This window comes from Danio aesculapii, chromosome 8 (genome assembly GCF_903798145.1).
Source record: "Danio aesculapii chromosome 8, fDanAes4.1, whole genome shotgun sequence".
Lineage (NCBI taxonomy): Eukaryota > Metazoa > Chordata > Actinopteri > Cypriniformes > Danionidae > Danio > Danio aesculapii.
Genome location: NC_079442.1, coordinates 3642218 through 3669785, shown reverse-complemented (window position 1 = coordinate 3669785; position 27568 = coordinate 3642218). Strand labels below are relative to the sequence as shown.

The 27568-nt window shown below is 36.2% G+C and overlaps 1 protein-coding gene across 3 annotated transcripts in view; it reads left to right on the top strand.

The window, feature by feature from the left end:
• The window catches only part of si:dkey-32e23.4 (dynamin-1-like protein), a 69481-nt gene that overhangs the window by 7967 nt on the left and 33946 nt on the right, over positions 1-27568 (top strand). The window contains exons 1-9 of one of the 3 annotated variants that reach the window (XM_056463030.1): positions 8757-8908; positions 12383-12486; positions 12562-12703; positions 14932-14970; positions 15402-15448; positions 19255-19323; positions 19445-19531; positions 21700-21862; positions 23877-23997. In XM_056463030.1, coding sequence (XP_056319005.1) covers positions 12385-12486; positions 12562-12703; positions 14932-14970; positions 15402-15448; positions 19255-19323; positions 19445-19531; positions 21700-21862; positions 23877-23997 — 770 coding nt within the window. In that variant the 5' untranslated portion in view covers positions 8757-8908; positions 12383-12384. Of the gene's footprint in view, positions 1-8756; positions 8909-12382; positions 12487-12561; positions 12704-14931; positions 14971-15401; positions 15449-19254; positions 19324-19444; positions 19532-21699; positions 21863-23876; positions 23998-27568 lie in introns of those variants that run through there. The other 2 variants (XM_056463031.1, XM_056463032.1) reach the window with 2 other exon arrangements.

Here is a 27568-nt window from a genome sequence, read left to right as displayed (position 1 = left end):
GCACAACTGGAGGCGCTATATCTCAGCAGTCTTTGAGGGTGCGTTGAATATCTCACTGGGGTCTTATAAACAATGTTCCCATCTATCAGCAAACCCAGATTTATACCACATTACTGTACCAATTTTAAGTTATTGACCTCTGAACTTGCCAAAAATCGCAATACAGCGAGGCAAAAACAGTTATGTACCATTGCACTCTGGGCACAATTGGTGGCGCTTTATCTCAGCAGTCTCTGAGGGTGCGTTGAATATCTCACTGTGGTCTTATAAACAATGTTCCCATCTATCAGCAAACCCAGATTTATACCACATTACTGTACCAATTTTAAGTTATTGACCTCTGAACTTGCCAAAAATCACAATACAGCGAGGCAAAAACAGTTATGTACCATTGCACTCTGGGCACAATTGGTGGCGCTTTATCTCAGCAGTCTCTGAGGGTGCGTTGAATATCTCACTGTGGTCTTATAAACAATGTTCCCATCTATCAGCAAACCCAGATTTATACCACATTACTGTACCAATTTTAAGTTATTGACCTCTGAACTTGCCAAAAATCACAATAAAGCTATGTACCGTTGCACCCTTGGCACAATTGGTGGCGCTACATCTCAGCAGTCTCAGAGGGTGCGTTGAATATCTCACTGGGGTCTTGTAGACAATGTTCTCATCTATCAGCAAACCCAGATTCATACTACATTACTGTACTATTTTCTGGTTATTGACCACTAAACTTGCCATATATCGCAACACAGCAGGGCAAAAACAGTTATACTATTGCACTCTTGTCACAATTGGTGGCGCTATATCTTAGCAGTCTCTGAGGGTGTGTTGAACATCTCATTTGGGTCTTGTAGACCATGTTCCCATCTATTAGCACACACAGATTCATATTACATTACTGCACCATTTTCTGGTTATTGACCTCTAAACTTGCCATAAATTGCAATACAGCAAGGCAAAAAGAGCTGTACCATTTCCCTCTTTGCACATTTGGTGGCACTATATCTCAGCAGTCTCTGAGGGTGCAATGAATTTCTCACTGGGGTCTTGCAGACAATGTTCCAATCTATCAGCAAACCTAGATTCATTCCACATTACTGTACCATTTTTTGGTTATTGACCTCTAAACTCAATAAATCATAATACAACTATGTACCATTGCACTCTTGGCACAATTGGTGGCACGATATCTCAACAGTTTTTGAGGGTGCGCTGATTATCTCACTGGGATCTTGTAGACAATGTTCCCATCTATTACCAAACCCAGATTTATACGAAATTACTGCACCATTTTCAGTTTATTGACCTCCGAACTTGTCATAAATCGCAATAAAGCAATACAAAAACAGCTATGTACCATTGCACTCTTGGCCCAATTGGTGGCGCTATATCTCAGCAGTCCTTAAGGGTGCGCTGAATAGCTCACTAGGGTCTTGTAGACAACATTTCAATCTTTCAGCAAACCCAGATTCATACCAATTTACTCGATCTATTTTCATTATTTAGATAATGCCTAATCAAAACACTTCAGGAGCCGCAACGTTACTCCATCCCATTATTTTCCCTAAATCATGCCACACTGGTGTCATTCCTTTGTGCTTGATTTGTGCCCTTAAAATAAACACTTCATTCATTTTTATTGTTTACATATTGCTTAATAAAAACACTTCGGGATCCGCGACGTCACTCTCAATCCCATTATTTTCTCTAAATCACACCAAACTGCTGACATTCGTTTCTGTTTACTCGATTTGTGCTGGATCGTGCGATTAAATAAACACTTTATCGGTTTTAGTTGTTTAGACATAACCAAAATATTTGTGCTGGTTTGTTCGGTGGAAATGAACATCACATATTTATATTCGTTTACGAATTTGTTATTTTCTTTTCCTCACAGTTTTTGCTCGTTTGTGCTGCCAAAACATATTATTTGTAGGCCCAAAAAAATATTAGATCGTTTAGAGGTCTCTTGACCCCAGTTGCTTTCTATTTACCAAAATAGTCTTGTTTCCTTTGTGCTGGATTGTACCTATGAAAGTTTTCTTAGTGCTGCTTCTAATATTAAAATATTAAATATTAAATTAAAGATAATGCCATCACCAGCCACCCCACATGTATGATATTTTAAAATATTTTAATTTGTATGTGCTGATATAAGTTTTGTTTTTGATGCTTTATTGTTTTAGATATTAAAGTAGCCTAGGCCAGTAGGTTATTTTGAGATCTTTTTTTTTTTATCTAAAAAAGCGAGAAGCCCGACCAACATTTCCAACACTGCATGCATTTCTTTTCGTCAAGTAGCCAGTTCTTTGCTGACGTGCTTTTTTTACGGGGGCTGCATGAGAGAAAGCACATCTTGTATATTTTCTTTATTTTACAAATATGCAACTTTGATGTTATTGTGTGTACATATTTTCCATGGTTATATAGACCAGGTTCTAATATTGCATAAGTGGGGGCATTATTTTACCGTGGTAAAGTGGAGCATTTCTTGGCAAGTTAAGGCTTTATTATTTAGTAATTAAATTTCATAGTTATAAAATACATTTAAATAATATTTTAACATTTTTAATTATTTATGATTATTTATTGCACCAAAGGTGATTTCAAAGGAACATTAAATGTTTGTAAACTTTTTAACTGCTTAATTTGTGTGTAAAGGCCTGATGTAAAAAGCTGTTGCTGTATTTGAGCTTTACAGTTTACAACCGTAAATCAGTTTACAGCATGTTACCGTAGTGTCTGAAAATGGTTAATTACTGTAAAAAAGTAAACAGTTAACTACTGTAAACCTTTTAATTTTATCCTAAATATTTTATTGATATTATATATATATATATATATATATATATATATATATATATATATATATATATATATATATATATATATATATATATATATATTTTTTTTAGTACTATTGACATAAAAAGACACAATTACAAAATATTAACAAAATAAACACTCTTTATTTAAAACATTGGAGATGCTTAAAACATTTGATTTTAATTGTAAAAACATTACTTTGTGGTATGTGGTATGAATCTGGGTTTGCTGACAGATGGGAACATTGTTTATAAGACCCCAGTGAGATATTCAACGCACCCTCAGAGACTGCTGAGATATAGCGCCACCAATTGTGCCCAGAGTGCAATGGTACATAACTGTTTTTGCCTCGCTGTATTGCGATTTTTTGCATATTCAGAGGTCAATAACTTAAAATTGGTACAGTAATGTGGTATGAATCTGGGTTTGCTGATAGATGGGAACATTGTTTATAAGACCCCAGTGAGATATTCAACGCACCCTCAGAGACTGCTGAGATATAGCGCCTCCAGTTGTGCCAAGAGGGCAATGGTACATTGCAGTTTTTGCCTTGCTGTATTGCGATTTATGGCAAGTTTAGAGGTCAATAACCAGAAAATGGTACAGTATTGTGGTATGAATTTGGGTTTGCTGATAGATTGGAACATTGTTTACAAGACCCCAGTGAGATATTCAACGCACCCTCAGAGACTGCTGAGATATAGCGCTACCAATTGTGCCCAGAGTGCAACGGTACAGCTGTATTGCGATTTTTTTGCATATTCAGAGGTCAATAACTTAAAATTTGTACAGTAATATGGTATAAATCTAGGTTTGCTGATAGATGGGAACATTGTTTATAAGACCACAGTGAGATATTCAACGCACCCTCAGAGACTGCTGAGATATAGCGCCACCAATTGTGCCCAGAGTGCAATGGTACATGACTGTTTTTGCCTCGCTGTATTGTGATTTTTGGCAAGTTCAGAGGTCAATAACTTAAAATTGGTACAGTAATGTGGTATGAATCTGGGTTTGCTGATAGATGGGAACATTGTTTATAAGACCCCAGTGAGATATTCAATGCACCCTCAGAGACTGCTGAGATATAGCGCCACCAATTGTGCAAAGAGTGCAATGGTACATGACTGTTTTTGCCTCGCTGTATTGCGATTTTTGGCAAGTTTAGAGGTCAATAACCAGAAAATGGTACAGTATTATGGTATGAATTTGGGTTTGCTGATAGATGGGAACATTGTCTACAAGACCCCAGTGAGATATTCAACGCACCCTAAAAGACTACTGACATATAGCGCCACCAATTGTGCCAAGAGTGCAACGGTACATAGCTGTATTGCGATTTTTGGCATATTCAGAGGTCAATAACTTAAAATTGGTACAGTAATATGGTATAAATCTAGGTTTGCTGATAGATGGGAACATTGTCTACAAGACCCCAGTGAGATATTCAACGCACCCTCAGAGACTGCTGAGATATAGCGCCACCAATTGTGCCCAGAGTGCAATGGTATATAACTGTCTTTGCCTCGCTGTATTGCGATTTTTGGCAAGTTCAGAGGTCAATAAAAAGAAAATGGTACAGTATTGTGGTATGAATTTGGGTTTGCTGATAGATTGGAACATTGTTTACAAGACCTCAGTGAGATATTCAACGCACCCTAAAAGACTACTGACATATAGCGCCACCAATTGTGCCAAGAGTGCAACGGTACATAGCTGTATTGCGATTTTTGGCATATTCAGAGGTCAATAACTTAAAATTGGTACAGTAATATGGTATAAATCAGGGTTTGCTGATAGATGGGAAGATTGTCTACAAGACCCCAGTGAGATATTCAACGCACCCTCAGAGACTGCTGAGATATAGCGCCACCAATTGTGCAAAGAGTGCAATGGTACATGACTGTTTTTGCCTCGCTGTATTGCGATTTTTGGCAAGTTCAGAGGTCAATAACTTAAAATTGATACAGTATTGTGGTATGAATTTGGGTTGCTGATAGATTGGAACATTGTTTACAAGACCCCAGTGAGATATTCAACGCACCCTAAAAGACTACTGACATATAGCGCCACCAATTGTGCCAAGAGTGCAATGGTACATAACTGTTTTTGCCTCGCTGTATTGCGATTTTTGGCATATTCAGAGGTCAATAACCTAAAATTGGTACAGTAATGTGGTATGAATCTGGGTTTGCTGATAGATTGGAACATTGTCTACAAGACCCCAGTGTGATATTCAACGCACCCTCAAAGACTGCTGAGATATAGCACCACCAATTGTGCCCAGAGTGCAATGGTACTTGGCTGTATTGCGATTTCTGGCAAGTTTAGAGGCCAATAACCTAAAATTGGTAGAGTAAATTGGTATGAATTTGGGTTTACTGATAGATTGTAACATTGTCTACAAGACCCAAGTGTGATATTCAACACACCCTTAAAGACTACAGAGATATAGCACCACCAATTGTGCCAAAAGTGCAACGGTACATAGCTGTTTTTGCCTTGCTGTTTTGCAATTTATGGCAAGTTCAGAGATCAATAACATAAAATTGGTAGAGTACATTGATTTTTTTTTCTGGGTTTGCTGATAGATGGGAACATTGTCTACAAGACCCAAATAAGATTTTCAACTATCTCTCAATGACCGCTGAGATACAGCGCCACCAAATGTTCCAAGAGTGCATTGGAACAACTGTTCTGCTGTGTCAAAATTAACTAGTGGTACCTAGCCTGAAAATGCTGGTGTTTAATTTGTGTATTATTTTACTGTGATAGACAAGTACAATATGTATAAGCATTTAGTAAAATATCTATTTTTTAAATAAAATACCAACAATAAGCTTATTAATAATAATAATTTTTATTATTGTTATTATTACTATTATTATTATTATTATTAGTAGTAGTAGTAGTAGTAGTACTGATAAATTCATGTCTTTATATATATATATATATATATATATATATATATATATATATATATATATATATTTAGTTGGCCTTTCTATGTGGAGTTTGCTTGTTCTCCCCACGTTTCCTCTGGGTCCTCCGGTTTCCCCCACAGTCCAAAGACATGCAGTATAACTAAATTGGGAAGGCTAAATTGTCCATAGTGTATGACTGTGGATCTTTTCCAGAGATGGATTGCAGTTGGAAGGGCATTGTAAACCATGCGTAAACCATCTGCTGGAGAAGTTGGCGGTTCATTCCGCTGTGGCGACCAAAGTTTAATATATATTAATATATATATATGTAGAGAGAGAGAGAGAAAGAGACATATTTTACACACATATTTATAAATAGGTACATATTTATACATTTTCATAAGGTATATAGATTAATTGGCATTTACATGTAATCAGTACCATATGTATAAGTTCATTGTAAAATATTTTTATTTCACTACTACTACTACTACTACTACTACTACTAATGATAATAATAATAATAACAATTATTATTAAATCATTATTATTAAATCATTATGTATTAGCATATTTCTTTTGTATAAATTTATAACACAAACATAATATTACTGTCTTTAGTGTTAAACATTTTTAATGTTAAAATACACACACACACACACACACACACACACACACACACACACACAGTTTATAGTACACACATATATACTATTTAGTAGGCACACAAATACATATAGGTTACAAGTAAAACAATAAATGAATATGCAAAAAACTTGGCATATAGCACCTCCAACTGGGCATTTATTGAAATGTCTGTATTTTTACATTTTTTTAAGGTCTGTCTTTTCAATGGTATAGAATTATACATATTTATACATATGCAGATGCATGATATATATACTATTAGCCTGTTGTGTAATATTAAAGACAACACGGTACAGTAATTAATTATGCAATAGCTCATTTAGTTCAATTCACATTCATTTGTATAAGGTATATAAAAATGTGTATAAAAAGTGCATTGTCTGTTCTTTGAAACAATAGGTTTAACAAAACTAGAATTGTATATACAGGCGTGGGTGTCTAATACAAATTGTAGTATTGTAGTATAGAATACTAAAAAACATGCAGTACACTATAAAACATGCAGTAACTTTTACAACTTGAATGATTTAAAAGAATTATTTTGTATCTAAAATCCTTGCAGAGGCAGGCACTGTCTATACATAGGTGGGTCAGGTGAAGTCTTCATAAAGGACAATATTTCTGAAAAAAAACAGAAATATATTGTACTCAAACGATGGCACTGTCAATAATAATCAATGATGTACTTAGATTTCATGCTTTCAGCCCGTTTTCTGTCTTATATCAGTTTCATTTAGCATTTTTCGTTTTTCAAAAAGGAACACAAATAAACACGGTCCCTAAGTTGAGCGCGAATAAGAAGCTGAAAAACGGAAGCGTCGCGGTTTTTAAGGTGGACCGCATAGCGTCAATAAGAAGCTGCGAATAAGAAGCTGGATTCAGCCTCGTTCATAAAACGTCCATACATATTTCTAATCAGTGTGTGAATTATACATTAACATGTGGGGGGTAGTTTGGTAATACATGCTTCAGTGAATCAGATTTATGAATGTATTTAAGTTCCTTTTAATTTATTCATAAAAAGTATACGTTTCCGTGTTTTGAGGGATATTTTATTTTAGAAGAACGGTTGGTCAAACTATACAAATTATGTCAATTTTTTCTTTTCTTTTTTTTCAGGCTACATGCAGATATAAACACCTATTTTACAAGAAACGTGTTTTGTGAATACTTAAGATATCTATCGGTGCTCAAGAACTGCCAGTTTCAGACTGTTGAAGGTTATTTTTCCTACCATTGATTGTTGCCATTGAATGCATTACTGTGGTATGAACTGTTAATGGGGTCAAATGTACATTTACATTACATTTACATTTAGTCATTTAGCAGACGCTTTTATCCAAAGCGACTTACAAATGAGGACAAGGAAGCAATTTACACAACTATAAGAGCAGCAGTGAATAAGTGCTATAGACAAGTTTCAGGTGTGTAAAGTCTAAGAAGCAAAGCATTAGTAAAAAAAAAAAAAAAAAAAAAAAACTATATTTATTTTTATTAATGTATAATATTATTGTTACTATTTAAGAAGGACAATATTGAAGAAATCCATGTCTTACTATGAAAAAGCTGACCACCACCCCAATACAACTTCTTTTTATGTCCTTCAGGGGGATCAAGCATTGAATAGGGGTGTCAATCCCCTCCAAACGCAGCCTGGTTATAACCTAATCCTAAATATTATAGAGTGAATTAAATTAAGGTAGTAACCTTAATGATGCGTATATAATCAAATGATTAGCAGAAATACACACTCAAAAATGACTTTTGCTGCTTGTTCTAACTACTTATTAAAAAACGAGTTGAAACAACACAATTCTTAAGTGTTTTTTGGGGACAACTTAAATGTTTTATGTTCAATCTACTTAAATTTGTTTAAAAGATTAAGTTAACGTAATCGATTTGTTTTGTAACAACATGAAGGAATTGTGTGCAGCATTTTTTACAGTCCAGAACAGTAGATTGTTATTGCCTGAGGATATTATCGCCTCTGTCATGTGATTTTCACATTTTTTTCTGTTCTTTTAAACCCTGACTCATTCACACTTCCTCAAAGCGTCACATATAACGATATAATCTACTTCCTTATCCCATATCTATTTTTAGAATTTTACACAAATGTCCTAGTAGGCTCGAAATTTTCTTTAAACTATATTGTTTCATGTAATTCCGTAAGAGAAAATCCTTACCGTCCCGTTAAACCCCACGTTTGAAATAGGGGTCCTGATGTTGGAAAGGGGCGTGGGGAAGCTGCCGTGACATGTATGTGATTGATGGGTGTTTCGTCCAATGAGCTGAGCGTATACGCTAACGTCAGCAACCCATTAGCCAATCGCTTTTACTGTAGCTGACGCCCGACTCATCTTTGACAGTATACAGAGAAGCGAAACCTCAATAATATCGCTCTTCCTGTGGTTGTCCGTTATATTTTCCACATTTCCAGCATGACAGTCAGCGCTTTAACCCAGTGATTGTTTAATATTTCCGAAGGCTCGATACGTCGCGATACGGTAAGGATATTATTTTGTGAATCAGGCTTTTGCTAATGTTACCGCTTCTCCTGTCATGTAACCTTGTTCTGCTGTCAGCATCACACCCTGCAGAGCTGATGTCTGTCGTGTAATATTAAATATAACCGCAAATTAATAATATTGGGGAAATAATTATCAAATTAGAGCCGTTTCATTGCACAAATAACCCATTTAGGGCATTTGCTCAGCCTTGCACAGGCTAACGTGACATGTTCACATATGGGGAGACAGCTAGTATGGAAAATAACAATAATAACGCTTGAAAATTATTAATTTTTCTGTATTTACCATTTATTGTTATGTGTTTGAGTAAACTGTTTATTCTGCAAACTACTAATGACATCTCTTTCCATTTTAAAATAAAACCGTTGTCATTTAGAGCATTTTTTTAGTATAAATTAACAAAATGCAACATGTTAACATTCATTTTTTATAATAGTAAATACTTTTTTTTTAAAACGTGGAAGAAAATGTGTCTTTTAACCACAAAAATATCAAAACATTGTTAATCTGACCATTTTTAAAAATAGATGCTCTAAATGAAAACATGTTTTATTTTAAATTTGGTTGAAATGTTGTCAGACCCTTATAGAGTAAAACAAATTTTAAAAATATTGTTAAAAGTGTTTAAAAAAATTTTAATTAAAAAAGTTAACAATATTAAAAATTGCAGAATTTGTATGTTGTTATGTGGTATCCTTATTCCTTCCATTGCTGGATATAAAATAAATTTATATTTTTGCACTTTTTTTTGTGTATTTAGTATATCATGCACATATTATTTGTAATATTTTAGTATTATTTATAGTACAATTTAGATTATAAGTAAACATCTGTCTTGTGACATAGCATATTCAGAACAGTACTAAATACAAAACAAAACAAATGCATATTTTTAAATTATCGTGTGTATATCATATGTACATGAACTGAATATGAGCTGAAAACCTAACACATTTAATAATAAAATGCAAATCCAATTAGAGCCACTTGTTTGGTAAACAAAACAACAGCAAGTCTCTCACATAATACAGCCAATAAAAAACTATTCTGGTGACATGGTGGTTAGCACTGTCGCCTCACAGCAAGAAGGCCCCTGGTTCGAGGGCGTGGGTTTCAGGTTCCCCCACAGTCCAAACACATGCGCTATAGGTGGATTGAATAAATTAAATTGACTGTAGTATATGTGTGTGGATGGATGTTTCCCAATACTGGGTTGCAGCTGAAAGTGTATTCGTTGTGTAAAACGTATGCTGGATAAGTTGTCGGTTCATTCCGTTGTGGCGACCCCTGACCGTCCATTTCTAAAGTACTAAATTACTAAAGTACCATTACTTGCCTAAAAATGTAGTGCAAGTAGAGTAAAAGTATCTGTTGTAAATGTTACTCAAAGTATGAGTCAAAAGTAGCCCTTTCAAAAGTACTCAAGAGTAATGGAGAGTAATGAGTATTACGCTGTAAAAAGCTGATGCATTTACATGTAATTTGTGGATGTGTGTAAACGTAATATTCTGTAGTGCATTTAATTATTGCCCAGCAGGCACACGACATCATAAGACGTTATTATTAGGTTAGATTTAGGTTGTGATGTCAGGTGACCAAAATTCAATGTCTAGCCAGCGTCTTAAGGACAACATTATTTTGATGTCCAATAATGATGTCAAATGACGTTGATATTTGGTTGATTTTAGGTTGTTAGAAAATGACCAAAATCCAACATCAAGCCAACATATTAAACGAACGTCATATTGACATCAAATACTGACATTTATTCGTCAGGTATGGCAACTAAAATCCAACATCTGATAGACGTCATAGTGGTCGTCCACACGACGTCAAGCTGCAATATTTGGTTGATTTTAGGTTGGACGTTGGACATTGACATCGGCCTGACGTTGAGTTCTGACGTCAACTCGATTTTCTTTTCCAAACAAAATGCAACGTCCCCATGACATTGGGCTACAACATCAATCTGATATCATGTTGACGTCTTGTACCTGCTGGGTGTTTAAGGCCATTTCGGTCCTCATACAAACATCCGTCATCTGCTCATCAACGACATGCATCAAAACAGTCTCTGGGTCAATCGCCATGTCTTGAGGTAGTTTATTATGAGGTGATGTACCTTCTATTTGCGATTTGATGTTTCCGGACTGTTTTTTATAATCCCCATAGACAATAAAAAATAAAGTAGTGACTGCAGGTTGAAGGAAAGTAGTGGATTAAAAATGCCAATACTGCACTAAAAATGTACTCAAGGGAAAGTAAAAGTACACAGTTTTAAAACTACTTAGTAAATTACAATTCCTGAGAAAAACTACTCAATTACAGTAGTTTGAGTATTTGTAATCTGTTACTTTACACCACTGATTATATCAATATAAGTCTGTCATCTTACTTATTGAGCATCTTTTGAATCTCTGCTGATAAAGGCATCTGTTGTTATTCATGTTCAGTTGAAGTCTGAATTATTAGCCTGTGCACATCTTTTTTCTTTATCAAATATTTCCCAAATGATGTTTAACAGAGCAAGAAAATTTTCACAGTATTTCCTATATTATTTTTTCTTCTGGAGAAAGTCTTATTTGTTTTATTTCAGCTAGAATAAAAGCAGTTTTTAATTTTTTTAAAAACATTTTAAGGTCAATATTATTCGCCCCATTAAGCATTTTATTTTTCCAATTGTCTACAAAACAAACCATCATTATACTATGCCTTGCATAATTACTAGGCCCACACGGAATCTGTGCGTGCAAAATTTTCTGCAGAATTCTGCAGATTTTTAGCTTATCATTAATTCTGTTTTTCTTGAGTAAATGTGTGTAAATCTAAATTTATTTAGTTTTTAAAATTAATTACAGTAATATTATTGACTAATATGTAAATGTTCATCTGATTTATGTACAATGCAGTTTGTAAAGTCATATTTTCTATCTTTTAGTAGAGATATTGTATGAGAGACTTGCTTTGTTTACCAAATAAAGTGAATCTAATTAGATTTGCAATTTAAACATTAAATAAAAGTTAAAAAGGTATTACTTTTTATTTCACATATTAGGGTTTTAGTTATGATACTCCCAAAATAATTCCCGCAGATTTTTACCAAAATTCTCAGCAGAAATAGCAAAAAACGTCCGCAGATTCCGTCTGGCCCTACTAATTACCCTAATTTGCCTAATTAACCTAATTAACCAAGTTAAGCCCTGAAAACTGTCATCATGGCAAAGATAAAAGAAATCAGTTATTAGAAAGGAGTTATTTAAACTATTATGCTTTAAAATGTGTTAAAAAAATTAACTGTTAATTAAATTAATCAGTTTTTCTCCTTTAAACAGAAATAGGGGAAAAATATTCAGGCGGGGTAATAATTCAGACAGGCTAATAATTCAGGAAAGGCTGATATTTCTGACGTCAACTGTATATCAGCTTCATATATTTTCCTTTCTCTTGCAGAGATGGAAACTCTGATTCCCATCATTAACCGACTGCAGGAGGTTTTCCTCACAGTTGGAGCTGAGATCATCCAGCTTCCTCAGATTGTAGTCGTGGGGTCACAGGTGAGCTGTGAAATAGTGTAATAAAAAACAATTTGGCCCTATCCGATCTGTAATACTCTGTTTCTGAATCTTCAGAGCAGTGGGAAGAGTTCTGTGTTGGAGAGTTTGGTCGGACGGGATTTTCTGCCACGAGGTTCAGGAATAGTGACGCGTCGCCCTCTAGTGTTGCAGCTGGTGAACGTGCCACCACTGGAGGAGAGACGGAAACAAGACAATGGTAAAAACTTTTAAGTATATCAATTCATATTATTAGTTTTGGACATGTTACAAACAAAAATAAGTGCAATTCCAGCTTTATGGAGGTGACATTTGCAATAAAAACGTAAAACATAAATGCATAAAGGAAAGTATATGTTATTAGATTAATTATATTCAAGATATTTTCCAAAACAACTAACCAAAGAGGAATGGGATCAGAAAAACATCAATTTGTAAACGTTTTTAATAGTTTAAATGAGGAAAATAAACATGCATTTTGGATGTCACCAAAAAAGTCTGCGAGTTTATAGTATACAACATAATTTGTAGATAGTCTGTCAATTAAACTGCACAACCCAAAAGAAACAATGATAATCAAAAGGATAAGAGTCGGCTCACTATAGAACAAACATGATTAATTTTATTTGACATTTTTGCATTTCTGAGGAAAAAGCTTGGCTATGGATGAGACGCCTCTTCGTTATGGATGTGACCGGTGTGAAACTGGCACTTGTGTGACTTTGGTAAATCAAATATAATAGTTTTAATTTAAATACATTGCAAGCAAATAATAACATTGTATTAGTTTTGGACTGTTATGTCTTCCTGTCCTGTTTCCATTGTTATTGAATTACTCTAAATCTGGATGACAGGGTCTTTTGATCCACGGGTACATTTTTTGAGTCAAAATGATTGATTTTTCTTGCTAAAATCATTAGATAATGAATCATTGCTAAGCGCTTCATTTAGACATCTTTAAAGATGATTTTCTCAATATTTAGATTTGTTTGCATTCTCAGATTCCAGGTTTTAAATTGTGTCTCATCCCAACATACCACACATCAATATGTGATTCATTCAGCTTTCAGATGGTGCATAAATCTCAGTTTCCAAAAAAATGACACCTACATTAGGGCTGTTTTTTGTAGTCCAGGCTCATAAATGTAGTGTAACTTTAAACATTTCTCCTAATTTCACTCAATGTGACAATGGGCTATATGCACACAGACTTTTAATTTTCAGTCAGCCTGCCCAATCACTTCCGATGAACTGTTTTTCCATTATAAAATCGCCACTAAAAATCAGTGATCTTCACTGCCTGATTGATTTAAGAAATAAAGTGGGTATCGGACGGGACAAGGAGTACTGCATTAAATTCTATTTCCCCCTGCCATGTCTTTAAATATGGAATTAATTTTACCTCAGTATTTTTAATGGAGTTTCATGCGCTAGCTTGGTGCTACTGACGGTGCTAGCTTTTACAGTCTTTCATCTCATTTTAGGCTTGAACAGTTGAATTAACCCTTAAGTCTATTTAACTAAATGCATTTTAATTACATTACAACATCGATGCTGTAAAATGAACCTTATAAATTCGAAAATAGTCACATTAACCGTTCATCGGAAGTTTATCGGGGCTGAAAAACACTAGGGGCTCTATTTTAACAATCTAGGCGCAAAGTCTAAAGCTCATGGCGCACACACATTAAGGGAGTGTCCGAATCCACTTTTGCTATTTTAAGGATGGAAAGATACGGTTTGCGCCGCGGTGCATGGTCTAACAGGGTTGTGCTTATTTTCTTAATTCTCTTTGAGTTATGGGTGTGTTTTAAGCACAATGTGCATTAAACCAATCTGAGTCTCATCTCCCGTTCCCTTTAAGAGCCAGTTGCGTCGCACCACGATGCATTTGCTATTTACATGGAAAATCGTAATGGAAAAACTGAATGCTTCACTAGCGAGAAAACAGTTTAAAAAGAAAAAAAATTGTAACATTTTAATCCTTTAATTTTTTTTAATATGTAAAGATATTTGTGTATTGCTGTACGTCCTGTGTGTATTAAGCGTTTGAACCTGCATAGATGCGTAACTAATGCACTCTGCTCTGGACTTTAGACCAGCTTTTACTTGGTCAATGTCACGGTCTACTTCAGTTGCTCAAAATAGCAACGTGCCAACAATGCGCCTTTACACACCTCCTTTATAGGCCAGCACACCCATGAGTCCATAAAGTAGCGCAAATGGATTTGCCATTTAAACAACGTAGCGCAAAACGTTAAAATTACTGTTGCGCTGGTCTGAAAATACCAACAAATCGCGCCAAACACGTCTTGCCTTATTGTGCCAGGTGTATGATGGGGCCCTAGCTGTGCATATAGCCTTTTGTGTTGATGTGATACAGCCTTTCTAATATAGCAATACAGCCTTCTTAACACTCTTTCTGCTGTCCTCTCTTCGCTTCCTCAGGAAATGGATCTAAACAAAACTCTCAAAACAACTATCCAGGTCTCTGTTTTCCAACACATGTTGATCTGCATGAACGTTGATCATCATTTCCAACTCTCTCTCTCTCTCCCGGCGTGGTTCTCATCCCACAGCGCTTTTGCTTTGTAAATGTCATTCTTCATCATCTAAACTATTTTCCCACCTGTTGTGTTTTCATCTGTAAATTGCACTTGTACTGTTTCCTGCATGTTGAGACTAAAGCAATTGCATGTTTTGGGTTCACCCTCTCAGTACTAATGGATCCGGCCACAGTGCTTTTCAGACTGAATATTGATTTCACAATTTGTTCACATCAGTCCACTGTGCCTGTAAAAAGCCTTTATTGTGTTGTGGTCTTTTTATGGGAAGAGGGTTTCTGCTGAATTTTCTGTTAGGCTCAGTGTCATTAATATTGATCTGTGTGCGCTCATGCTGTTCTCTCTCATCTAAAGGTATCAAAGCTGAGGAATGGGGAACTTTCCTTCACTGCAAAAACCAGGTAATACAAAAAGTTCTTGTTCCTGAGAATGTGTCATTTAGAAAACTGAAAATGTAAAGTACAGCAGTCAAATTAAAAACAAATTTGAATATAAATTAAAATAACTAAGGGCGACATGGTGGCGCAGTGGTTAGCACTGTCGCCTCACAGCAGGAATGTTGCTGGTTTGAGTCCCGGCTGGGTCAGTCGGCATTTCTGTGTGGAGTTTGCATGTTCTCCCAGTGTTGGCATGGGTTTCCTCCGGGTGTTTCGGTTCTCCCCACAGTCCAAACACATGCGGCATAGGTCAGTTGAATAAGCTAAATTGGCTGTAGTTTGTGTGTGAATGAGTGTGTATGGGTGTTTCCCAGTACTGGGTTGCATCTGAAAGGGCATCCGCTGTGTAAAACATATGCTTGATAAGTTGGCGGTTCATTCTGCTGTGGCGACCCCTGATGAATAAAGGGACTAAGCCGAAGGAAGGAAATGAATTGAAACAATTTGAATAAATAATGACAAAATGTGTGGTTGCGTTTGACTGTATCGCCACATATAATTTAGCATTGCTTGCAGTGTTGCCAGATTGGGCAGTTTCCCGGTTTTGAATTTGATTGTGTGAGTAAAAACTGGCTTAGGGGCCGATCACACCAATCGTGCTTTTTGCATTGAGAGACGCCTTTTTGGAATGATTTACTAATGGCCACGAGCGTTTTGCACGCTGCTTATGCGCCCTGCGCGCCTCACATTTTAACTGCCTGCTGCGCCCAACGTTTTTGTCGTTGTGCGCAATGCGCTCACAGTTTAAAAAAAAAGTCAACTCAAAGCGGAAAAAGCACGTCATGTCAGTCGCGTTTGTTTCATTCTCCAGTCAAATGAAAACAGAGGCGGGGTTTGCATTGAGGTGACTGCAGTGTTTGTGTTGTCAAGACGACTACGGAGACTTTTGAAGATGGAGGAGAGACTAGAGGTTGCTGTTGAGTTATCCGGTGCTGTATGACTCACAAATCTTGAATATCACAATTCATTCATTCATTCATTTTCTTGTCGGCTTAGTCCCTTTATCAATCTGGGATCGCCATAGCGGAATGAACCGCCAACTTATCCAGCACATGTTTTACGCAGCGGATGCTTAGGCAGGTTGACAAAATTTGGGTGGTTTTGAAGCATACATTTTATATCCAAATTTTTAAATAAAACATAACTCCTCTTACTCCAATCAGTTAGTAGTGACCAGTGCGTATCGCAAACTGCGTTAATCCACCCGCAAGGAGGTGATTGTCTGACTCCTCGGACAAGTCTGACTCCTCTTCACCTCATTCATGTTATGCAGTACCTGCAGTTCAACTCACAGCGCTTTATCATGACACTTTTATTGATCCCTTTTTGCCACAAGAACTAACATAGAAGCGTTGTCTGGTTGACAAGTAGCACCTAAATGTGCTCAAAAGAATGTAAAACACCAAATGGGACGAACTTATGCATTTACGCAATTATGCAGTTACCTGAATCCATGGTGCTGCTGTGAAAGCTGGAATTCCTGTGTCCTGAATCTATAATGTCAAACAAGTCAGTTGCCAAATGAATTATTTTTAGTCTCACCAGATTTACTTGAGACATAGTGGAGCACACTAGCTAATCGACATTCTCAAAACTAACATCTAAAATTCTTTATTTTAATTTCACGGTGCATTTAATGCAAAGAATTGATAAATTATTTAAATTTCATATTCAAACAAATAAATCTACAATAATTAGGCTAATAGGTAATGTAATTTATACAACGTTATGTTCAGGGCCGGAGCAAGCTGACCTGCCGCTCTAGGCAAAGGACGATCACGCCGCCCTCAACCAGAAAGTGAAAACGAAAGAGACCCATTAGTAAAGTGAGTGAGGAGGTGGGGGGGGATGGTTGTCGCGGATGAAATTTAAGAACGGGGGGAGGTGGGGTATTCGCGAATATAACTGAAAACGCGGGTGGTGAGGGAGGTGTCACGGACGCCGCCCTCTCTATTCTGCCGCCCTAGGCGCGGATATAACTGCTGAGGACGCGGGTGGTGAGGGAGGTGTCATGGGCGCCGCCCTCTCTATTCTGCCGCCCTAGGTGGCCACCTAGGTCGCCTCTAAGGACGCGCCGGCCCTGGTTATGTTGTAACTTTACTATTGCGGTTCTGTGGCTGTTGGTGTTAGTTGCTGTATGGTTAAAACAATGACTGTTGGTGTTGATTGTCATATTGTTAAAAAACATTACGACAATTAAAGTTACTAGGCTAATTTCTGATTTAAATAAATTACAATCAAATAAAATACTAATCTAATATTTTGCCAGTTTGTTATGTGTTTGGATGAGTTCTGGACAGTTTTTGGGCTGGGAAAAGTCAGCTATGTCTGCAACACTGATTGCTTGACATCGCAGCCCGCCATTATCAATGTAAATTGTATTCAAACGAACATCCATACAGAACCGGCAAACATAAAACCACTCAGACAGTTAATAAAAAACAAGCTGCATGTTTTATTGTCAACTTGTCTGAGCTGGCAGACACAGCAGAAACCTAACGCGACCTCTCTATTCTGCCGCCCTAGGCGCGGATATAACTGCTGAGGACGCGGGTGGTGAGGGAGGTGTCACGGACGCCACCCTCTCTATTCTGCCGCCCTAGGTGGCCGCCTAGGTCGCCTCTATGGACGCGCCGGCCCTGGTTATGTTGTAATTTTACTATTGCGGTTCTGTGGCTGTAGGTGTTAGTTGCTGTATGGTTAAAACAATTATGACTGTTAGTGTTGATTGTCATATTGTTAAAAAAAAACATTACGACAGTTAAAGTAACTATGCTAATTTCTGATTTAAATAAATTACAATCAAATAAAATATTAATCTAATATTTTGGCTGTTTTTTTATGTGTTTGTATGAGCTCTGGACAGTTTTTGGGCTGGGAAAAGTCAGCTATGTCTGCAAAAATGATTGCTTGACATCGCAGCCCGCCATTATTAATGTAAATTGTATTCAAATGAACATTCATACAGAACCATCAAACATAAAACCACTCAGACAGTTAATAAAAAACAAGCTGCATGTTTTATTGTCAACTTGTCTGAGCTGGCAGACACAGCAGAAACCTAACGCGACCTCTTTATTCTGCCGCCCTAGGCGCGGATTTAACTGCTGAGGACGCGGGTGGTGAGGGAGGTGTCGCGGACACCGCCCTCTCTATTCTGCCGCCCTAGGTGGCCACCTAGGTCGATTCTAAGGACGCGCCGGCCCTGGTTATGTTGTAATTTTACTATTGCGGTTCTGTGGCTGTTGGTGTTAGTTGCTGTATGGTTAAAACAATGACTGTTGGTGTTGATTGTCATATTGGTAAAAAACATTATGACAATTAAAGTTACTAGGCTAATTTCTGATTTAAATAAATTACAATTAAATAAAATATTAATCTAATATTTTGGCTGTTTTTTTGTGTGTTTGGATGAGCTCTGGACAGTTTTTGGGCTGGGAAAAGTCAGCTATGTCTGCAAAAATGATTGCTTGACATCGCAGCCCGCCATTATCAATGTAAATCGTATTCAAACGAACATTCATACAGAACCATCAAACATAAAACCACTCAGACAGTTAATAAAAAACAAGCTGCATGTTTTTTTGTCAACTTGTCTGAGCTGGCAGACACAGCAGAAACCTAAAACTAACCAGAAAACTAAACAACAAATATGTCAAATTCTTCTAAAGTCAAATGATTTGATTAACAAAGACTTATGCAAAAGAAAAACGCTCTGGCAATGTCACTGAAAAAGGACGTGTGTACTGATATTATTTGTCTTTTCACAGATTTTCACAGATTTCAATGAAATTCGGAAAGAGATCGAGGAGGAAACCGATCGCAGTACCAATAATAAGGTGGAGTAGAAGCACAACGCTTACCCTTGCTTCATGTGGTTTGACATAAACACACTTGTGGTTTCATATTAAGGCCCTGTTTTAATTGATCTGATACAGTTGTTCTTTGTTTCCTCCTCAGGGCATCAGTAAAGAGCCCATTTACCTGAAGATCTATTCCCCGAATGTACTCAGCCTGACGCTGGTGGACTTGCCTGGCATCACCAAGGTAACCGCAATGACTTTTCATTTATTATATGATCCAAACAAACTCATTAGCTTAAAGGAAGAAAGCAGAAGTTTTGAATTCTGTTCTCCATCAAATGCTGTCGGTGCTTTCAGTAGAAAAGCTTTCAGTAGAATTGATCATTCATTCATTCATTCTCCTTCGGCTTAGTCCCTTATTTATCAGGGGTCACCACAGTGGAATGAACCAACAACTTATCCAGCATATGTTTTACACAGCGGATGCCATTCCAGCCACAACCCAGTACTGGGAAATAGAATTGATCAGTTAAAAATATAATAAATCTTACAGTAAACAATTATTTCCACATAGCAAAACATTTGATAAGCAGTAATATTTAAATATTAATATTAATATAATTATATATTATATAAATATTATGTAATATTACTGTCGAAGATTTCAACTTTAAGGATTAGTTTGCCCAACAATGTCAATTCTGTTGTTAATCAGTCCTCTAAGACCTTCGCTCATGTCCTAGATATTTTTTAATTAAATCCGAGAGCTTTCTGACTCATCTGAGATGTTTAAATTCCAGAAAAGAAACCAAAAAGCATTGTCAAACAGTGACTTCAGCGGTTCATCTGTAATCATGCAAAGCTCCAAGAACACTTTTGTGTGCCAAAAAGAATCTGGAAATATGACTTTTTTATTTTGTGTATTTGTCTATTTTCATCTGTTCCTCGACAGGTCATCAGCATGCATATTTACTACGAGCAGTATTATATATTGGCATTAGAGCCAGCAGTGCTATTTAATTTAATTTAATTTAATTTATATTTTTATATATTTTTATTTTATTTTATTATTATTATTATTGTTTTTTTTTTCATTTTATTATGATTATTATTGTTTTTTTTCATTTTATTATGATTATTATTGTTATTTTATTAGACTATTATTTTATGACTTCGATTGATATTATATATAAATTATATGATTTAAAAAAAGCAATGACAGCTGGTATAAAACATTTTTTAATACTATTTTATGACTTCAATTTAATTTATTTTAATTATGACTATTATTATGTTATTTTTTTAGTCCATTATTTTATGACTTCAAATTTAATTTAATTTATTATTATATTATTTTATTAGCCTATTATTTTAGGACTTCAATTAATATTATATATAAATTATATGATTAAAAAAAACAACAATGACAACAGGTATAAAACATTTTTTAAAACTATTTTCGACTTTAATTTATTTTAATTATGACTATTATTATGTTATTTTATTAGTCCATTATTTTATGACTTCAAATTTAATTAAATTTTATTATTATATTATTTTATTAGCCTATTATTTTAGGACTTCAATTAATATTATATATAAATTATATGATTAAAAAAAACAACAATGACAACAGGTATAAAACATTTTTTAAAACTATTTTCGACTTTAATTTATTTTAATTATGACTATTATTATGTTATTTTATTAGTCCATTATTTTATGACTTCAAATTTAATTAAATTTTATTATTATATTATTTTATTAGTTTATTATTTTATGACTTCAATAATATTATATATAAATTATGTGATTAAAAAAAAAAAAACAATGACATCTGGTACAAAGCATTTTTTTACCTATTGATCTCAAGTACGGATGCACCGAAAGGAAAATACTGGGCCGAATCCAAAAATCCTGTATGCAATTGGCAAAAAAAAAAAAAAAAAAAAACAGAATTAAACCGAAAATATTTTGTAATAACTTTTAATTATTTTTTAAAACAATATAAAGAGATTTACATTGTGAGATTTTTTTAAAGTCAATTGCCTACCTGTTTCATGACTACTAGAATATTAATACATGTTTTGGAAGCAACAAAAGTCAATATTTTCAGACCAGCTGATAACTTTTAGTGAGGTGGCACGGTGGCTCAGTGGTTAGCACTGTCACCTCACAGCAAAAACGTGAGCTGGTTCGAGTGCCAGCTGGGTCAGTTGGCATTTCTTTGTGGATTTTGAAGATCTCCCCGCGTTGGTGTGGGTTTCCTCCGGGTGATCCGGTTTCCCTCACAGTCCAAACACATGCGCTATAGGGGAATTGATGAACTAAATTGGCCGTAGTGAAAACAGTGGGTTTAACGTTAAGTGACCCAAACCCAAAGTGATTCATTACCCTTTTTTTTGTGAACAGGTCCCTGTTGGAGACCAGCCTGAAGACATCGAGATTCAAGTCCAAGAGATGATCCTGTCCTACATCTCCAACCCAAACTCCCTCATCCTGTGCGTGTCTCCTGCGAACTCTGACCTCGCCACATCTGACGCCTTGAAACTGGCACGAGAGGTGGACGCAGATGGTGAGAGCATGCCCGATGGCATTATTACACTGTTGAATGGCATTGTGGGAAGCTAATGTATTCATCGAGTACTGTATTTGTGATCAAATAAAAGTAGCTTTGCATTCATTTGGACTCATCATCATCACAGTTTTAGTTTATGTAACAGGATTAATTTCCACATGTACATTTTGAACGTAAAAAAAAAGTCAAAAGTAACATTAACGAGCTCAAATGACCCGTAATATTTGTATTATATTTGTAATATAATGTAGCTTTGGTGAACTAATTTTGAATGAGAAATTTAGACTAAACCCCCCGTCTCAGCAAGGTGTTTTCCCAGTCCAGCTTTGTTCAGGTGGGAGTGTTAAGTGGCGAAAGAGGGAAGGGTTTGCATGAAAAGGGGAGTTTCAGTACATGCACACTGTGATTTATACAGAGGCAACACAAATACAGACGCAGGGGAGACAGTGACTATGTTTACATGGACATCAGTCATCAAATAATTTGCCTTAATCTAAATAAGATAATAATATGATTAAGGCGTTTACATGAGTTGCTTTTTTAATGTTTCCTTTCATGATCCCGTTTGACATGTTATAACACATAATTCGATTAACGTCATCGCGTCATCACGCCATCCACATTTCCTCTGCAGTTTCATTCTTAATTTGTCGACTTTAACTGCAGTTTGGCGCTTTCACTTTCATTCAGGAACATTTCATGCATGCCCCCCATGACAAACGAAATATTCGAAGAGTCTTGTTTAAATGGAATTTATTGATACCGCACACCGAATGGGATTAAACAAAACCTCCGCAATTTTTGTTAGATGCGGAGACCTGGTAGGTGCAAACAATAACGTCAAACAGCCGTGTGTGTATAGACTATCCTGTCACAAAATGCGGCGAAAATCACACGTGGCGAAAATCCTACGCGACGTAAATAGTTTGATTGAGGTGTTTACAAGTCTACATTCGGAGAGCAGCATTTACAGCGGACCTTTCAGTCCATAATATATTGTAGTGATGTTAACGTACTGTAAACTTAGTAACTACATCATTTCGACTAAGGTATGTCTTTAAAAACTGACAGAGCACTGCTGACGATACTAACTAATTTATAGAATAAACATAAACAAAGAACACTGATCACACACTTACCAAATCTGTAGAGCAGGGCAATCAACACCAACTGGTATTGCTTCTTTTTTTAAAAGTAGACGAGTGGCTAGTCTGGATTTCACCATATCCAGATGCGAAAAGCTCTCGGTTAAAAATATTCCTTAGAAACGTTGGGTGTTAGCAGACCACTGTAATCCACAAATGTGGGCCCACACGCTAGAGGTGCCCTTATTCCGGGTAAATGCAAACAAAACCGGCACATTTATAAACACAACACTGACGAACCATGTCTCTGAATAATTCTTCTACTTCCACTTGTTTTAATAACGGTTGGCAACACAACGTGGCGTCTCTCTAACCACTGTAACAGGTAATAAAAAGAGTCTTCGAAGCTATCATGCATATTAATGAAGTTGCACTTCATTCACAGTAGAGCGGAGCGCACTGATTGGTTTGAACCAAGTCTATGTCATGAGTTAATGATGAAAACTCAAAGACGTCACGTTGTACTGGCCAGTCAATCTCCTAGCTGGATTTTATCTCATGGCCGTAACGTAGCTTCAAAATTTCTTTTCAAACTCGAAGAACGAATTTGCTCAAAATAACGCAAAAACAACCAGTTTTCACTTTTTAGTGAAATATATGTGTCCTAATAGTGTTTTTAGCAGCGGGAGACACATATATGATTGTCAACATCTCGAAAAATGTGGTTTGGTGTTTCGTGACCCTTTAAAAAAGCACATGTAGAGATCAATTTGGTTACATAAACTAAAATTGATGATGATGATGATGAATCAGACTGAATTATTCGATATTAAGAGAGCTTATCTGGATCGTGTGTGTGTGTGTGTGTGTGTGTGTGCGTGCGTGCGTGCGTGCGTGCGTGCGTGCGTGCGTGCGTGTGTTCACAGGTCGCAGGACGCTTCTGGTTGTGAGTAAGCTGGATCTGATGGACGCGGGGACCGATGCTCTGGAGGTGCTGCTGGGACGGGTCATACCAGTCAGACTGGGCATTATTGGTGTGGTCAACAGGTCAGTTACTGAAGCACTTGACATTCTATAAGGGGTCTACAGATGAAAAATAGCCATTCTTTGCTAATTCTGGCACATTTTACAGTAATGTTTATTAATGTGCATTGACCCTGTAAACAAATAAACTAAACTAAACTAAAAACTTCTATTCATAAACGCGTGTTCTGTCGTTCAACCACAAAACATAGTCTTTTCACTGCAAAACACAAGAATTGAAGCAAGTAATGCCATAAGTTTTGAGAAAATTGGTCAAAAATCGTTAGGCTGCAAATATGTATGAAAAATGTGTCTGCAAGTTTCCAGAGGAACTGACCCACCACAACCTGATGTGGGAGTACGGTTTTCCTCGTCCACCGAATTTATTGACTGGCGCGTATTAACATGTCTCCATAGTAACATATATAAAACATGTCAACAGATCAGGATTTGCAAAGAAACTGAGATCAAAAGATCTGTTCAACTCTCTGTGGTTAGCTGCACCTAAAGAATGAGTTTTACAAGTTTAAAGGGCACCTATTTTACCCCTTTTTCAAGATTTAAGATAAGACTTTTGTGTCTGTACAGTTTCAGCTCAAAACACCCATCAGATTATTTATTATACCTTTCTGAATATTAGTATTTGCTGCTTTAAACACACTGTAGCTGTTTTTGTTGCCTGTCCCTTTAATGCTGGTTCTCCCCGCCTGCCCTGCCTGTCAGAGTGTGCCACAATCTCCACCTCGGCTGCGTCAGATAAACAGCACAGTGACAGACATGAAGGTTGCAGATCTCATGTAACGTTTGTGGGAAATAAAATAAATAAAATTGTTTTTAAAACAGAGCATGTTTGTAATAAAGTAAAGACAGTAAAATCGATATGTAAATCATAACCGCTGGAATCACCACATAGTGTCAGTAATCATGCATGTGTGTGTTTACTGCAAACTTTGTGACGGCATTTGTGTGTAACTGGTCATTCCAGAAAGGCCTGAATAAACTTCTTCACAAATACATCAAATAAACTTAATTATATACATATATATATGTGTATATGTGTATGTGTGTGTGTGTGTGTGTGTGTGTGTGTATATATATATATATATATTATTAGCCCCCCTGTTTATTTTTTCCCCCAATTTGTTTAACAAAGAGAAAAAATTTCGACACATTTCTGAACATAATAGTTTTAATAACTCATTTCTAATGACTGATTTATTTTATCTTTGTCATGATGACAGCACATAAAATTTTACTAGATATTCTTCAAGACACTTCTATACAGCTTAAAGTGACGTTTAAAGGCTTAACTAGGTTAATTAGGTTAACTAGGCAGGTTAGGGTAATTAGGCAAGTTATTGTATAATGATGGTTTGTTCTGTAGACTGTCGAAAAAATATATAGATTAAAGGGGCTTAGGTGACGCGGTGGCGCAGTGGGTAGCACGTTTGCCTCACAGCAAGAAGGTCTCTGGCTCAAGCCCTGGCGGGATCAGTTGGCATTTCTGTGTGGAGTTTGCATGTTCTCCCTATGTTCGTGTGGGTTTTCTCCGGGTTCTCCGGTTTCCCCCACAGTCCAAAGACATGTGGTACAGGTGAACTGGGTATGCTAAAGTTGACCATAGTGTATGAATGTGTGAGTGAGTTTGTATGTTTCCCAGTGATGGGTTGTGGCTGGAAGGGCATCCACTGCGTAAAACATATGCTGGATAAGTTGGCGGTTCATTCCGCTGTGGTGACCCCAGATTAATAAAGGGACTAAGCCGAAAAGAAAATGAATAAATGAATAAATGAATGAATGAAAAGGCCCTAAAATGGTTCATAAAAAAATTTATAACTGCTTTTATTCTTGCTGAAATAAAACAAATTAAACTTTTTCCGGAAGAAAAAACATTATCAGACATACTGTGAAAATTTCCTTGCTCTGTTAAACATCATTTGGGAAATATTTAAAAAAGAGAAAGAAATTCAAGGGGGGGCTAATAATTATGAACTATATATATATATATATAAATAAAATCAGCCGCTTTTAGGATTATTTTTGCTTGGCTACAGAAACCACTGTTGTAGGCATGTGCAATAATATTGAAAATTGAGAATGCAGTTCCTCATGCCGCATCGTGATGTTGAATAGAATCATGAGACCATTAAAGGTTCACACTCCTAAACACAGGCAGTCTTTTCACTTTGAAACTGCTCTAAATTGAACCAGCAGCAATTTTTGTGTTATTTTTTCAGCTTAGAACAAAAGTATTCTGTTTTTCTTCATGAGAGAGGTTAGATTATTCAGGAACTTATTTACAGTGCTACACCCTTCACATATCTCTATTTTAAACGCTTATTTTTAATAGGATGCTTTACAATAATATATTTGTGTATGTAAATTAAATTAGTCAGTACCAATGACACAACTGGAACTAATCTAACATGATCACCAGCCTTGCAGATTGCTGGAGAACACTTTCTATCATTCACTCAATTCATTCACTCTGTTACTGAACTGAACTACATATCCCATCGTGCACTTCACTCACACACCAGTTTCCAGATTAATTTTTATAATTGTCCACATACAGTAGTTCATTTACTTAAAACTTTTAAGGGAACATGTATACTTACTTTTGAAGTAAAGTCAACTAATCATTTTAAAAGCAACAGGTTCACATACTTTTTTTAAGAAAGTCGACTAATAATTTTTTACAGTGTACTCATTTATGCTAAGCATTGTATACAGTATATGAAGTCCTGAAGGCAAATAATCACCATGTAGAAGTTCATCACAACACGGAACATTATATATCATCTATTTAGGCTGTAGAGGAAAAATCAAGTGCTGCAAAAAAAAAACGTTTGACTTCTTTCACTGCAGCAGAAACCTAATCAGCCATGCGAAGAAGCATTGCTACATTTTAACAGTGACATTTTCTCACATTTGGAGTTTTTCTATCACACACTTAAATAGCAGTGACTGTGATATTCTCCGCGCTGTTATCCTGTCCCTGCCTATTTATGCGCCGGCACCCAAGGGTACTGTGTCTACTGCTATCAGCTTACAGAAAGAAATGTTTTCTGAGATAAATCACTGCTTCATTCAGCTCCGGCTTCAGCGTGTCCTTTAGGGCCTGTGCGAAATACAGGGAGACAATTTAGCAGAGGAGAAGAACTGCCGTGACACTTTTCATTTCTCGACTCTCGTTAAGTTAATCAGACGTTGCTGCAGGCCGGTGTCTCTTCAGTAATAACCTATAGGCTCCCTTTGAGGATTCAACGACGAGCAGTCAAACAGGAGGATTATCTGTGATAGACTTTATGGAAAGCAAGAACAAACAAGAAAAAACACTATGGGCCTGGCACGTCAGATGTGATGTTTTTGCTATTTTCAGACCGGTGCAGCTATCATTTTCATGTTTTTTGCCATGTTGTTTAAATAGCAAATATATTTGTGCTACTTTGTGGTCTCATAGGTGTGCTGGTCTAAAAAGGAGGTGTGTTAAGACCAAGCGGCAACCTCCCGCTCTCCCTCGGGAAGCCAATACAGAAGTAACTGAAACTGCAATTCATCAAAATTCCGCTAGTCCTGGCTCCATAATAGAGCA